General features: G+C 34.2%; 2 protein-coding genes across 2 annotated transcripts; both read right to left on the bottom strand.

Moving 5' to 3' along the window:
* Nucleotides 1–3,476: 3,476 nt before the first annotated feature.
* On the bottom strand, nucleotides 3,477–7,333 carry LOC107754609 (bone morphogenetic protein 2-like). The gene is made up of 5 exons (XM_016571120.1): nucleotides 7,032–7,333; nucleotides 5,678–5,814; nucleotides 5,466–5,588; nucleotides 5,110–5,305; nucleotides 3,477–3,997 (listed from the first exon to the last, which is right to left on the bottom strand). The coding sequence occupies exons 1-5, from the start codon at nucleotides 7,309–7,311 to the stop codon at nucleotides 3,579–3,581; spliced, it is 1,155 nt and encodes a 384-aa protein (XP_016426606.1). The 5' UTR covers nucleotides 7,312–7,333; the 3' UTR covers nucleotides 3,477–3,578.
* Nucleotides 7,334–9,500: 2,167 nt separating this feature from the next.
* Nucleotides 9,501–13,787, bottom strand: LOC107754608 (uncharacterized). Its single transcript, XM_016571119.1, has 4 exons — nucleotides 13,508–13,787; nucleotides 13,139–13,320; nucleotides 11,782–11,840; nucleotides 9,501–9,794 (listed from the first exon to the last, which is right to left on the bottom strand). Exons 1-4 carry the CDS (start codon nucleotides 13,785–13,787, stop codon nucleotides 9,644–9,646), a joined length of 672 nt encoding a protein of 223 aa, XP_016426605.1. The 3' UTR covers nucleotides 9,501–9,643.
* Nucleotides 13,788–14,218: the final 431 nt, after the last annotated feature.

Below are 14,218 nucleotides of genomic sequence, written 5' to 3'. Positions count from 1 at the left end.
ACTGGCTCTCGACTGCAGCCGAATGGCAGCAGATATTTCAGATATGAAATACTGGCACAAAAGGCTGCAGTGAGACATGGCAGATCAGGTGTCGGCCGCTGCGAGGCCTTTAGTTCTCTGATAATGGCAGCATTTCATCATTTAGCTGCTGTGAATGGCGGTCTCTCTTGGACGTGAATGTGTCCTGTCGGTCAGGGGAGAGCGGGGGAGACACCCGAGCGTCAGATTACTGACCCGTTCACATGCTGCGAACGCTGGAAATATGCTGCTACGGTGAAGTGATGTACAACAATATTCAATGTTCATTTTCACAGAATTATTGTGTGATAGAGAGTAGTGAACAGATTTCTACTGTATAACAGTGGACAACAAGACCTTGGAAGAACAAACCGACTCCTCCAAAAAACTATACATCACTTTCTTTCTGGTGAAAATGTCACTGCCTATTAAAAGAAAAACTAATTATACTTGATAAAATAAAATTACACAAACAAACAAATAAATACATAATAATGTATCAAATAAAATGAGTACATTTGGAACAATCAAAATATTAAGGATTTATATGACAACTAAGCATTTTTTTCTGTCCCAAATACTCATTATTAATTTTGTTTTAATTATATACTTTTATAGTTTATATTAATATTTAGACATTTTAGTTTTAGCGTATTTTTTAAACTAAGGAAAAAGGAAGAAAAATTTATAAAATAAAAAGACTTAAAAAGACATGACAAATAGGCATGTTTTATGTCCCAAATACTCATAACCAGTGTTATTTTTGTGTTATTTGTATACCATTATAGTTTTCATTAATACTTTGAATTAGATTTTAGTTTTTAACTTTTAGTTTAGATTTTAGTCATTTTGTTTTTGTTTTTTTGTAAGTTTTACATTTTTTTATATTTCGAAAATTGTTTGTTTTTATTTCACTTTTAGTAATTTAGTACTTATCCTTGGCAACTTATTTCAGCTAGTTGCCAAGGCAACATTTATACTTTTCATTTTTTTTCATCATTTTCATCTAATTTTAATTTCAACTTTATATCAATTAACAAAATGTTTTTTTTTTAAATAGTTTAACAATAACACTGCGAATTACTGTAATGTTTATGAACATTTCATATTTGACTTTTTCCACCATTATTTCAATGATGACTCTTATTTCTTTCTTTTTAAGGAGCGAAATGTGACCCAGTCATGAGTTTTGTGAGAAACTCTCTCTTCATGCTGGTTTCAGTCATTTTAAAGCGTTTTGACTAGAGATCTCATGGAAAGCAGCCTGGTGTATTGTGTTCATATCGGCAAATGCATCTCAATTATGGCATTAAATATGCAAGCACTGGTGCATCAGCGCACTATTGTGAGTTGACTTGGTTGGCACAGAGGCTGAACGGTATCAGTTGATCTGGCAGCTGTTTACCTGCTGTTCTTTTACTTTCTCTCTGGGTAACAGCTCTCATCTCTACCTGTCAGCTGCTGTTTTTGTTGGCACTTTTCCATGAGCTCTGGGAAAACATGTCTGGACAGATTCAGATCAGATGCTGCAGATCAGCCTAAAGTTACTACATGTTATATTCATGTTACGTTTGTATTTCTTTGTTTTGGACCATTTTTTTCTGCTTTATCTGTCACCATCTTCTGGTGATGTTTGGATCTGCAGCTCAACACTGTAAAAAATGACCGTGAAATTAACGGTAAAAGACTGTAAAAATGCTACAGTAAAAACCTGTTAAATGGTTAACGGTAAATTCCCCTACTATATACAGTGAAAAACTGTTACTGACATTACATGTATTGGACATTAATTTTACGGTAGTATACCGTTTTTGGAAGTGAAAAAGACCGTATAATTTACAGTGAATAACCGTAAATTGACATTCCCAGAATTCCCTGTGTTACATTTCAAATTTGATGTTTTTTGTTGAAATAACTATGTTTCTTAGTTTTTTCTTATCAGTTTTGTATATTAGGGTTGTGTGTTACACCTAATGTTGTTAAATGAATGTTTATTGCATTATTTCAGTTTCATGTGTGTTACCATGATGGTGTTTAGTGTTTGTGTGAATGACACTGTGCACCTTCTATATATGTTATTATTTAAAAGCTGCTTGTGATGGGCTTTGGTTCATCATGTGACTTTCTCATCACCATCTGCATTTGGTGGTTATCAGTGTATTACAAAGGTGCAAAACAGATTTCAGTACTTCAATAGGTTGGTATATTAACATTACATCAGTTAATGAAAATACGGTATTTAGCTGTAAATTTAAGTTAAAACCTAAAACGTTGCTACCGTATTTTTAACGGTAAAATTCCGGCAACCACAGCTGCCGGTTTTTTACCGTAAATTTTACGGAATTTTTTTTTACAGTGAATGGACTGATTAATGTGAGTTCAGCTGAATCATGAAGATACAGATACTGAGAGTCTTCAAAACCCTCTGTTTGTAGTGGAGGAGAAAGAGAGAAGGGGAAAAAAGAAAAGATAACGAGGGGGTTGAAAAATGGAGAGAGGAAAAATAAACAGGAGAGAAAAAGAAAAAAAGGGTATAAAAGAAAAGGGGAAGAATGTGGAAAAACAAGGGGGAAGGCAAAAAAGAAGAAAAGAATAAAGGGGAAAGAAAAAGGTGAATGACAAATGGAAAAGAGGAAAAGAAAAAGGCAAAAAGCAAGGGAGAAAGAAAACTGGGATAGAAGAAAAGAAAGGAAAAAAGCAACAAAAATAATGGAAGAGGGGAAAGGCAAAAGAAAAAAGAAAAAGGGCAAAAGTAAACAGAAAAAATAGGTAAAGAACAAGAAAGGGGGAAGAAAAAGCAAAAGTGGAAAGGAAAAAAGAAAAGGAGAAAAGAGAAAAAGGGGGAAGAAAAAATTAAATGTGTGAGAATGGGGGAAGGGGAAATAAAGGGGGATGGGAAAATAAAGGGTAAAAGTAAAAAGAAAAGAAATAGTGGAAGAAAAAATGGGTAAAGAACAAAGCAAATGGGTAAGGAAAAGTGAAAAACAAAAGGGGGAAAGAAAATGTTTTTTTTTTTTTTGCAATATATAAAAGGAAAAACTAAAAAAGGGAAATTTAAAAAAGAAAAGGGGAAGAAGAAAAAAGTGGGGAAAGAAAGATGGGGAAAAAGGAAAAGAAAAAAAGTTTGCTATATATAAATTATCTGGCAACAAACAGAAATAAAAAACAACTATCCATTATTTTTAAGATAGAAAAAAAGAAGGGGAAATGAGAAAATAAAAAGAGGAAAAGGAAAAAGCTGAAAAAATGGGGGAAAGAAATTAAAAAAGGAAAATAGGAAATAATTTTTTTTTGTTTTTTTTTGCGATATATAAATTATAGCAACAACAACAACAGAAATAAAAACCAACTCTATCCATCATTTCTGTGTAAGAATTTATTTAGACTTTATAATAGTTCACAACATGCAATATACAAATGTACATCTTTTATAAGCGACCAACTCAAGCTCCTCCATATATTAAAATTAGATCTCTATTTACATATTTGACAGTTTCATCCAGTCCAGATTTCTGACAGAGAGGTCAGTGTGTGAGCCGTCCAGAGATGAATGAGGTTGCTCAGTGACAGCCGCAGCTGCCGGCCACCATATCATCATACTGCTTCAGCACCACGTTCTCATCGTCGTCAAAGTACAGCAGGTTGATGCTGAAGAGCTTGTCAGGCACGCAGCAGGGCGTCTCGATGCCTTTGGTCAGTTTGAGGGCGTTGATGATGGACTGGACCGTGGCGTGGTTGGTGGGCCTCATGTTCTGACCCAGGGGAAACGGACAGGAGCCTTTGCAGTGGTAAGCGTTGTATCCGCGCGGAGACACGATCCACCCGGACCAGCCGATCTCCTCGAAGTCCACGTAGAGCGGCAGACGCTGACACGGCATCTTCTCCCCGCTCTCATCATAGTCTATGGAGCGAGCGCTGCGACGGGCCGCAGCCGGGAGAGGGAGGCTGGGAAACGGGAGCCTGGGAGAATCATCTGAACCTGAAGACAAAGACAAATCGTTTATTTTGCCCCTAAATATGATCATCCTTGTGCAAGGCACCCTCAACTTAAAATGTGCAAGTCAGTTATATATTTTCATGTAGAAAAGACCCATTTTATACGGTGAAAAATTAATATTTCTTTCAAACATATAATAGAATTATATATTTATAATGTGGAAATATTTTGTGTTACTTTATTATCAAAATGCTATTTTTTAAATATTTTGGATTAGTTAGAAATTTTTTTTCAACTACATTTTAATTTTAAAGTTTTAGCAAATTAGTTGGTTTATTTGATTTTATTAATTTTTGTATTTAAAAAAATATCAATTTTTTATTTTTATTTTCATATAGTTGTATGTATATTTTAAACATTTTAAGTTAAAGTACTTTTTTTAGGGTTTTAAGTTTTAATTTTAGTTAACTATTCTATTACATTACTACATTTTTTCCCTTTAGTATTATATTAGATGCATTATATTATTTGTTTTATTTTATTTATTTAAGCACTTTTTATTTAAACATTTAATTTTTATTTACTATAACATTATTATTTTTATTTACTATAACACTATTTTATTATTTACTACATCACTAATTTTATTTATTTATTGTTTCATTTTTACACAGTTTTTTTTACTTTTCCAAGTTTTTTAATATTTTATTTGCTAAATTATTTCAAGCAACATTTCTTTTTTTTAATATTTTAGTTAACTATAATAACCCTGTTTCTATTACGTTAGTACATTTTTTCCCTACTCTTTGTAGTACTGTACTGTTAGATGTATTATATTAAGTATTATTTTTTAAACAACTTTTTAAATAATTTATTTATTTTAGTTTTTTTTATTTATTTAGTATATTTTTATTAGTTATACAACATTGTATTTTTTATTATTTACTATAACACTATATATTTTTATTATGTATTTTTTCTTTTTTTTTTTTTATTCAAACCTTTCCACAGATCTCCAAACTTCCTGGTTTAGGACAAGATGTATTAATGTGAATCCCTACAGCCTAAACTATCGCTCATTTGAGATTATTGTGGAGAAACATCTGAGAAGCAGCAGACTATCTCAGTCTATTTAAGAGACCGATATGTCATACCTTTAGGCGTGATCTCCAGAGAAGCCGCTCGTCTGCCGTCATCGGTGAAGAGGACCAGCATGGGCTGTTTGCTGTGATGGTGGTTACGACCCGATGCGAAACGCACGGTTTTCAGGTCCATCTGAAGACCTGCTAAAGTCCTGACTGAGACCAGGAGCCCCAGATTACTGCGCTCATCTGACATCCAGGAGCGAACCTTTGAGATATAAAACATTTATTATTGAGAAGAATTTGCACGAGGAACTCTTTGGGTGAGTTCTAAAACCTATTCGGCTCCCTTCTAAGGCAGCAAGTTTGGAAGACTCTACATAGGCAGAGAAAAGCTTTCAGAAAGTGTGATTTTAGTTCATACTCACAGCTTGAGTGATGGTAAAAACCTCCCAGCCGCTGGAGTGGATGGGCACCAGTCTGGATGAGAGCAGCTTCTTCCCTTGTGAGACGTTCTTCTTGCTGCTATCGAGGATCTGATAGACACTGACCTGTACACACAAACATCACTGAAATGATTAACCTGGAGAACGTTCTTTCAGAAGCGCATCATTTTCTTTTGGGACTGTAAATACTGTACCTGACAGAAGTGATGTCTGTTGAACGTGAGCGATGCTTGTGGTCTGAGCTTGAACAGATGAAGCTCGGCCGTGAGGATCTTCTCACTCTTGGCCACCGTGGACATGTTGAAGAGGAACTCGATTTGGTCACTATGCACTAAAGAGAGAAGTCGTGATGAGAAATGGCACACAATCGCACATACTTTATACATATTTTACACCATCCCCCACCTCAATATTCAGATTAGCGGCTGATGGATATGGGTCTTAATGAGCCATTCTCAAAACCTTACACTTAGTCTCGCAATCTTGAATATTTGAGTACATGCTTGACTAAAGTTAAGCTAAAAACTAAAACATACATTTATATTTTTAATTATACATTCGTAGGGTCAAGCTATTTCATATTTCATAATTAAAATAAAAAATATTATTTTTTTTATTAATTTAAATTAAAAAGTACTTAATGTTTTGATTTTTAGTTGACTGAATGTTTATCATATATATTTTTTAAAAATGCAATAGACTTCTGTTTAAATGTTTGAAATTAATTTTGTAGACTAATATCTACTTTTGACGAAACTGCAAAAACATAAAATAAAATGTAATTAATATTATTAATAATTCAGATTTAGTCTCCCAATCTTTGAATATTTAGGTACATGCACACCTAAAGTTAAACACTAAAGCATACAAAACTTAAACTTTTAAGTAGGCCTATATACTCTTATGCAATTCCATATTTGAAAATTAAAATAAAATAAAGTATCAAAACATTGAGAATTTACTTGATTTTTTGTTGATTGATCTCATGATTAAAAAAATAACTAAAGGCTTCTGGTTAAATTAGTTTTTAATAGTTAAATAGTTCAATCTTGATAAAACTGCAAAAACTAAAAATTAATTTTTTTTTTTTTAAACAGATGAGATGGAGTTAAGATTAATAAGCAAACGTTATTATAGCTAACTAAAACTAAAGCCATTAAGAAAGTTAGACCTACTTGAAAAAAAATAAACATTGACTAAAATAAAATATTTTAAAAATTAAACGTATGGCTAGCTGGCTAGTTGCCATTCCTCATTTTCATTTAGTTATACTAAAATACGAAGAAAAAAAACTATAGAGGCATTTTTTATTTAAAAAAAAAAGAAAACACAAAAACACAAAACTACTAAAACTTTAATATTAAAATAAATTTAAAAATAAAACATTTTTAAAAAGAGAGAATAAATCTCTTTTGTTTTGTACAATTAAACGTATGACAAAAAATAAATAAAAATTGAAAGACAAGTGCTTCCCAACATTTTCCATCCTAAGTGTGCGCTTTATGTTCACTGTCCCGCTTCAAATCAATAAAGAAATCAGAAGCTTACGTTTATCGAAGAAACTGCGGACGGTGTTTCCCTCCAGGAGCGTCGGGTCTTTGGTGACTCCGTCCACATCCGCGATGGTGTTATACAGGTCCAGCATGTACTGAGGAGGCTGTTTGTGTCCCCGAACCAGAGCAGCAGGAGGATCCTCCATCCCAAACACCTCCAACAGCCTCCTGATGGCCTCCGAGCGCACTTCTGCAGACTCGGTTTCCAGCTGATTCGGAGACGGTCTGCAGATGGCGAGTCCCATCACGGAGATCCAGATCACCGCGGGCAACATGTTCACTGCTCCTCAAGAGATGCTCTTTGGTTGCTGGAGCTGGACTGAATGAAGCCCAGCCAGACTGGCAGCGTTTTATATGATGTTGGCAAAGTCTTCGGTCAACAGCCGTAAAGAGCTGCTATTTAGTCGCAAATGTGAATCAGCAATCAGTGAATGTAAAGCAAATCTAATGGCGGTGTTAACAAGGTGCGAACTGGACTGGTGGTCCTGTGGGGAGATCCTGAGAGGAAATTAGTGTTTATCTACCGTGCTATGCTGTAAACAAGCCTCATATATGTCGATTAAAGAAATAAAATTGTTAAATTGTAGCTCAGATGTTTAATTATACTACCACATTTAGGGCGTTTAGTGGATTTGGCGCACCGCGGGCGGTTGACTTCCTTCTAAATGGATCCATTAAGTGAGACAAAGGAGGATAATGTGATACAGGAGCAATAATTATTTCGACAAACACCGTGAGAAGGTTCCAGCATGTGCCTTGTGTTTTCATGTTAATGGCAAACACACCTGCTCAAACAGTTGGATTTACAATCTTGCGCGGCTCGTATGTTAAAGGGAACATTTATTTGAATAAATGCGGGCTCGAGTGTGAATCAATAGTTAAATGTAAGTGCGAGTGACTTCGCTGGGTGGTTTAGACTGGTTTAATTTCTCATCTGTAATTGTTTGTTTTCATTAGGGGCTCATTACAGTGTGTTTTTTTTTAATACTAATGGATTGCATAAGCTTAATGGATGGCATGAGCTCTTGTTATATTAATGCCGAAGGAGACTGTTGTTGCAATGGCATCTTTGCAATCAGTTATTCTAGTTTCAGAGTTGTTGACTTGTTTGATTGATATCTTCCAAGCTTTAAAATCAAAGTAGGTGGCCCCAGTTGAAGCACCATCACGGTGCATGCCTCTTATGCCCTAAAAGACTATATTAGGTGCAAATACTGTCTGCACTGTACTATCTATGTTTTTGATGTTGCAGTTTACTCACTTATATGTCACAAATCCCAAACAGTTGCAACAAAGCATTTGAAATGTGCATTTGGACAGTGCAGGGACTATAAACATGACATTAAAGTTTGACTATCTATCTATCTATCTATCATCTTTAAAAGCATGCAAATCTTAATGCAAAATTTCCACAAGTTTATAAATGTATAATCTTAGAATTATTTATTTTGGGTTACAAGTTTTGTACATGCAGCCTTTGTGAACATAAGAGACAAAAACATTAAAAATAAAAGTTAATTATTTCAAAATACTTTTTATTTTACTTTATATATTTAATTTTTACTTTATATATACTCTTTATTTGTATTTTTATACTTTATTCATTGACTGATTTTATTTACAGTATAACATCTTTCTATCTAGTGTCAGACTGTTGAATTATTATTTTTACACTGTATTTCATCATGTTATAAGTCTGAGAAAATTGTCATATTACTGTACAAGGTATACTGTATATCTAATTATTTTCCACAAGTTTATAAATGTATAATCTTAGAATTATTTATTTTGGATTACAAGTTTTGTACAAGTTTTATAAATTTGTAAAAAATACATAGATTGTGAATTGCACATTTAATTTCTGGAAAAATTGTTTTGGATTGTGAATTGAATATTTTCCAGAAATGTAAGAAATTGGCTCTTATTATCTTATATTATCTCTTTAAATATGCAAATGTTAATGCACGAGTTTATATATTTCTAATGTTATATTTTTTATTTTATTTAGGATTACACATTTTTGTATATAAGCTGTTTATTGTATACTTGTTTATAATTTTGTGTATAAATTGTGAATTTTACATTTCATAGTTATAATTTCCAAATAAGGCCAGAAATGGTCTTACCCACATTTTCCAGATTGGATTGTTTTTTTTATTGCAGTTTGTAATAATTTTTAATTGTCTCTCTAATGATATTTTTGGGATTACAGTATTTAGGCTATTTTGCATATGCAACACTTCTTTGTCATTTCTTGCTAACGCTTTAATTATTGGTTGATTTGTAACGTGATTTAAAACTGAGACATTATTTGCATGTGTAACTTTCTTTAGTTGCTCTGTGCAGATTGTCATGTAATCCAAAAATGGTGGACTGAAAGGCTGTTTCTTCACTTTCTGACATAGATTTTATTTACAAAATACTTTTTACATAATTTACATATATTACAGAAATATCTGAACAGCATCATTGCATCATTCCTTTAAATTGCCGTCCATTAATGCACATCCCCAAACCTGACATTACAGCCGTGAAAATGATCCATGAGGGAAACTTCATCATGTTCCCACTGTAGTTGCTGATGTCGTCCAGTAGAGGACGCCGTGTTTAAGACTGGCATAGACAGGAAGTGATGGCCAGAACAGTGCGGATTTGGCCATGTTGACTGAGGAAAGTGTGGCTCTCGTAGTCTTGAGGAACACAAGCGTTGCCCTGTCCTTCAGCCCACAGCAGACATTCACCGAGATCAGACGCGCTCCTGCAGAAACACGAGTGTGTTAGTCAACATCCAATAAAATGCACTCAAATCATCAATGGCAAAGGTTTAAAGGTGCACTAAATAGCTTTTCAACTGTAAAAAAAAAAAAAAGTGTTAAAAAAACGGTTTAAACCTTACAAATGAGCAATACTTTTAGAAAATCTGTTTAAAATTATGTTAAATTATATATAGTGTTATATAACATCAAATGCAGTTTTGGACATCTCACTAATGAAACTTAACTAAGATCTGTTATTGTCAAAATTTACCAGCATGTTCACCATCCAAGTATCACACATTATAATGAGCCATAGCATTATTTCTCACTAAGCTTAGAACATTTTGTGTGTCTATTTTTACATTTGTTCATTAACATGTACAAAAGCTGTTTAAAGTGGTTAATGTTAATAGAAAGCTCACTCAGTGAGTTTGAGTAAAACTTTCATTTAGGACAGAAACAACATGATTCTACAAGTTACATATCGATAGATCCTATGCATTTATACTTTTATATACTCTACAGGTCAAAAGTTTGGAATAATTTGGAATAAAAAGTTTGGAATAATTTATTCTTTTTGAAAGAACTGTCTTCAAAAGTTTGGAAAAATTAACATTTTTTAATGATTTTGTCTCTTCTGTTCACCAAGGCTGCATTTATTTAATCAAATACAGTAAAACAGTAATATTGTGAAATATTATTACAATTTAAAATAACTGTTTTCTATTTGAATATTTAAAATGTAATTTACTGTAGATATTAGAATGATTTCTGAAGATCATGTGACACTGAAGACTGGAGTAATGATGCTGAAAATTCAGCTTTGATCACAGCAATAAATGTACAATATATTACAATAGAAAACAATTAACTTGTAATAATATTTCACAAAATTGCTGTTTTTACTGTATTTTTTACCAAATAAATGCAGCCTTTGTGAACATAAGAGACAAAAACATTAAAAATAAAAGTTAATTATTTCCAAATACGCAATATTTTACTTTATATTTTTACTTTATATATACTCTTTATTTATATTTTTATACTTTATTCATTGACTGATTTTATTTACAGTGTAACATTTTTCTATCTATCTACTGTCAGACTGTTGAATTATTATTTTTACACTGTATTTCATCATGTTATAAGTCTGAGTTAATTGTCATATTACTGTATTAGGTATACTGTATATCTAATTTATTAATTCAATGGCACACAAAGCCATTTGACTTTCAACTGTGATCAGCTGGGCTCATTTTGTTTAGCTCAGCATGAAAAGAGCTTTCCTGGAGCATCTCAGTCCTACAACTGAAGCAAACAATCAACTCTGGGTGGCAAGGCACTGTCAAAAGAGCTCCGGGATAAAGTTGTGGACAGGCACAAGTCAGGAGATGGAGACAATAACATTTCAAAGGCTTTATCAATGCCTAGAAGCACAGTGAAGTCTGTCTGCCAGAAAGTTGTCAATGGGAAGAGGTTTACCTTCCAACATGACAATGAGCCAAAGCACACAGCAGAACTGAGCACACAGTGATTGAAGGAGAAAAAGGTGAATGTGCTTGCATGGCCTGTCAGAGCCCAGACTTAAACGCCACTGAAAATCTGTGACTGTAGTCCACAAACACACAGCATCAAATTGAACTGAACTTGAGCAGTTCAGCAAAGTTAAAGCAAAAGGTGGTTCAACAAAATACTGACACAACGGGGTGATTCCTTTTCCAACTCAGTGATTCTGTTTTTTTTTGTTTTTTTTGACATGTTGGTGTTATACCTTCTTTTTTTTTTTCATCATAACACCAAAAAAAAACTACCCTGAAAATTTGTAAATATGCATTAGAAAAAAATGGAAATCACATATAAAATTACTGACCGAAGTGTCAAAGCAAACAGCGCTGTGTTTTAGTGCACACTGTAAAGGGTGTGTGTGTGTGTGTGTGTGTGATCGTGTGTTTGCTTAGCTGTGTGTAAAGTCAGATGTGCGGCGTGTACCTGAGAAGACAGCGGCTCCCTGAGGTGCAGCTTCCCAAACATCTGCCAACATCTATTTCCTGTAAGAACATTAGCAACACAAGAGAGAGCCATCAGTTCACCACCTGCTGTTAAAGCGGAACAGCCTTTTAACATGCTAAGTGCTTTGATCTGGCACCTGCAGGGACCATTTGTGGCCTTCTCGCACCTTTTGTGAGTGCAGTGTCAGACGGAGAACATCTGGCACAGATGTGTTCAATAAGCACACGAGATCGGCATTAAACTTCAAAATGTGAGGATTTTACATGATTAAATGGATTAGTATCTGTTTTAGAAATTAGCTAACACTTCATATGAATTTAAAACTGATTTTCAGGGTCATTTTGACCTTTTTTGGTAATATAACCCTATAAGAACATGCGTGTCAAATACTTTACAGCCACACTAAACTTCATAGGTCAAGAAAAGGATATAATGAAACACATCAGAGTTTAGATAACATAAAATAGAAAGAATTCATTTTTGTCTCTGCATTTTTAATATTTGGGACATTTTGTCACTTTTTCATGGCATTTTTCCTCAGAAATAATATTAAAATGATGTTTTTGCATTAAATCAAAGCATCTATTGTTATTAGTCACTTCTTATGAAATTTTAGGACATGCACATTTGTTTTGTGTATAATCTGCTAATGGATTTTCAAGCACTAAGTAGTCGTTAAGTGTGTGACATCTTCATGCATATATCCACACTTGAGTTCAATGCTGTCCAATCACAGAAATGTGAACTGGAAATGTTTGGAGGGGGAAATGGATCAGGGTCCTGATCTTTAGATCTAACAAATGGAGAAAGCAATCACGGGTCACGTGCAAATGACTCATTTCCTTTCTGACTATAGCAGCATTTACTGGTGTGAGATCCTTTAGCACTGGACGATTGAATTTCGTTTTACTAAAGACTAGTTATTGGTTTGTCCTGTCAGAGGCTCTTATTAACCTTTTCATACTGCCAATCTAGAATTTTAACTAACCCAGTGAGTTAACAAAAAAATAATATCTTGAATTGAATGTATATCTAATATCTAAAATGCTACTTTCATTAATAACATCTACATTATTACATTATGCTATTTTTTAGATTCAACTACTGAGAGAGGATTTACATTTGATGGCTAAAACAACCAAATCAGACAGAGATTAAATATATCATTCAGAATAAACTGTTAAAAATCTATAAAACAAAAATAACCACAATTAGAAATTGGTTGAAAACCCTGGGAATTGTGCAAAAAGAAAACAAACGAAAAAACTGTTTATTTTCATTCACTCACAGTTGAAGCTCAATTTATGCAATTGCAATTGTTTGTTGTTTTACTCACCCTCAGACTTTCTACTTTGACTCCGTCATCGTTGTACGTGATCTCGTAATGATACTCTACATACGGGATTCGGTAGCATCCCTCCATTAGTTTGCACTGGGCCACCGTTTGGATCAGCTCCACTTTGTTTGGAGTTTCAATCAGGGTGGAATCAAACTTAGTCGGTACGCATGAAAATCCCTCTGTAGGCATTAAGAAAATTAAAAAAGTATCATAATGCATTTAATATTGCATAAATTTAGAGGCATATCAGTAATTATTTGCTACTTAAGCTACTAGTTTCTTTCCTGTAACCAACAGGATTGATTATTAGGGATATATTCTAGTGCACACTGATTATAGAGGGACTTTTATTTTGTTTTCTCTTACCTGGTGCCCCTTTCGACCCGACACATTTGCCTGCATCTATGACGCTTTCGTACGGAGTCTCAGAGTGGTATGTTTTCAGAGATGGCACTCGGACACACCAGCTCATTTTGGCTTCGCAGTGACAGTCCTCGATGATCTCGACCTCCCGCAGACCTTCATACAGCATCACGCGGTCCACACGCACCCCGGCCGGCTCGCAGGTGGAGCTCAGTCCACAGGACGGGGAACCGCTGATGGGCGCTGCAGCTCCAGAGGAGGAGGATGGATCCAGATGCCTCATCTACAGTGGTTATGGACATTTTTTTAAAGTTGGGCTTCTAAGGTGTATGAATAACCAATTGTTGTAGATACTTACATTAAAATTCTTCAGCTCTTCAGCTTCGTCGTGTGTGCTGTCAGACCCATCCTTTCACTAATTAAGTACTTAAGGGACTTTGAGCCACTAAGCGGCCCTCATTCAAAGGTATTAATCATCTTTTATCTCAGGGGGAAGGTGTTTAGCACCTCCAAAGCAAGTAAACGGGCCCCTGCCCCCTGTCGAGAGCAGCCCGGGGCCTTTGTGTTTATTCTACAACAGGACAAATGGTGCGTGTGAGTCTGTTTGAAAGTGTAAGACTGTCTTTTCCCTTTACTCTGAATATTTTCATCTTTATTAAAGATTAAAAGTTTATTAAAGCCCCAAGTTTTATTGTAAGTTATGGAAAACATCAG

This window comes from Sinocyclocheilus rhinocerous, unplaced genomic scaffold (assembly GCF_001515625.1).
Source record: "Sinocyclocheilus rhinocerous isolate Xijiao unplaced genomic scaffold, SAMN03320098_v1.1 scaffold472, whole genome shotgun sequence".
Taxonomy (NCBI): Eukaryota; Metazoa; Chordata; class Actinopteri; order Cypriniformes; family Cyprinidae; genus Sinocyclocheilus; species Sinocyclocheilus rhinocerous.
The sequence above is the reverse complement of the archived record's forward strand: the minus strand, read 5'-3'. Positions and strand labels throughout refer to the sequence as shown.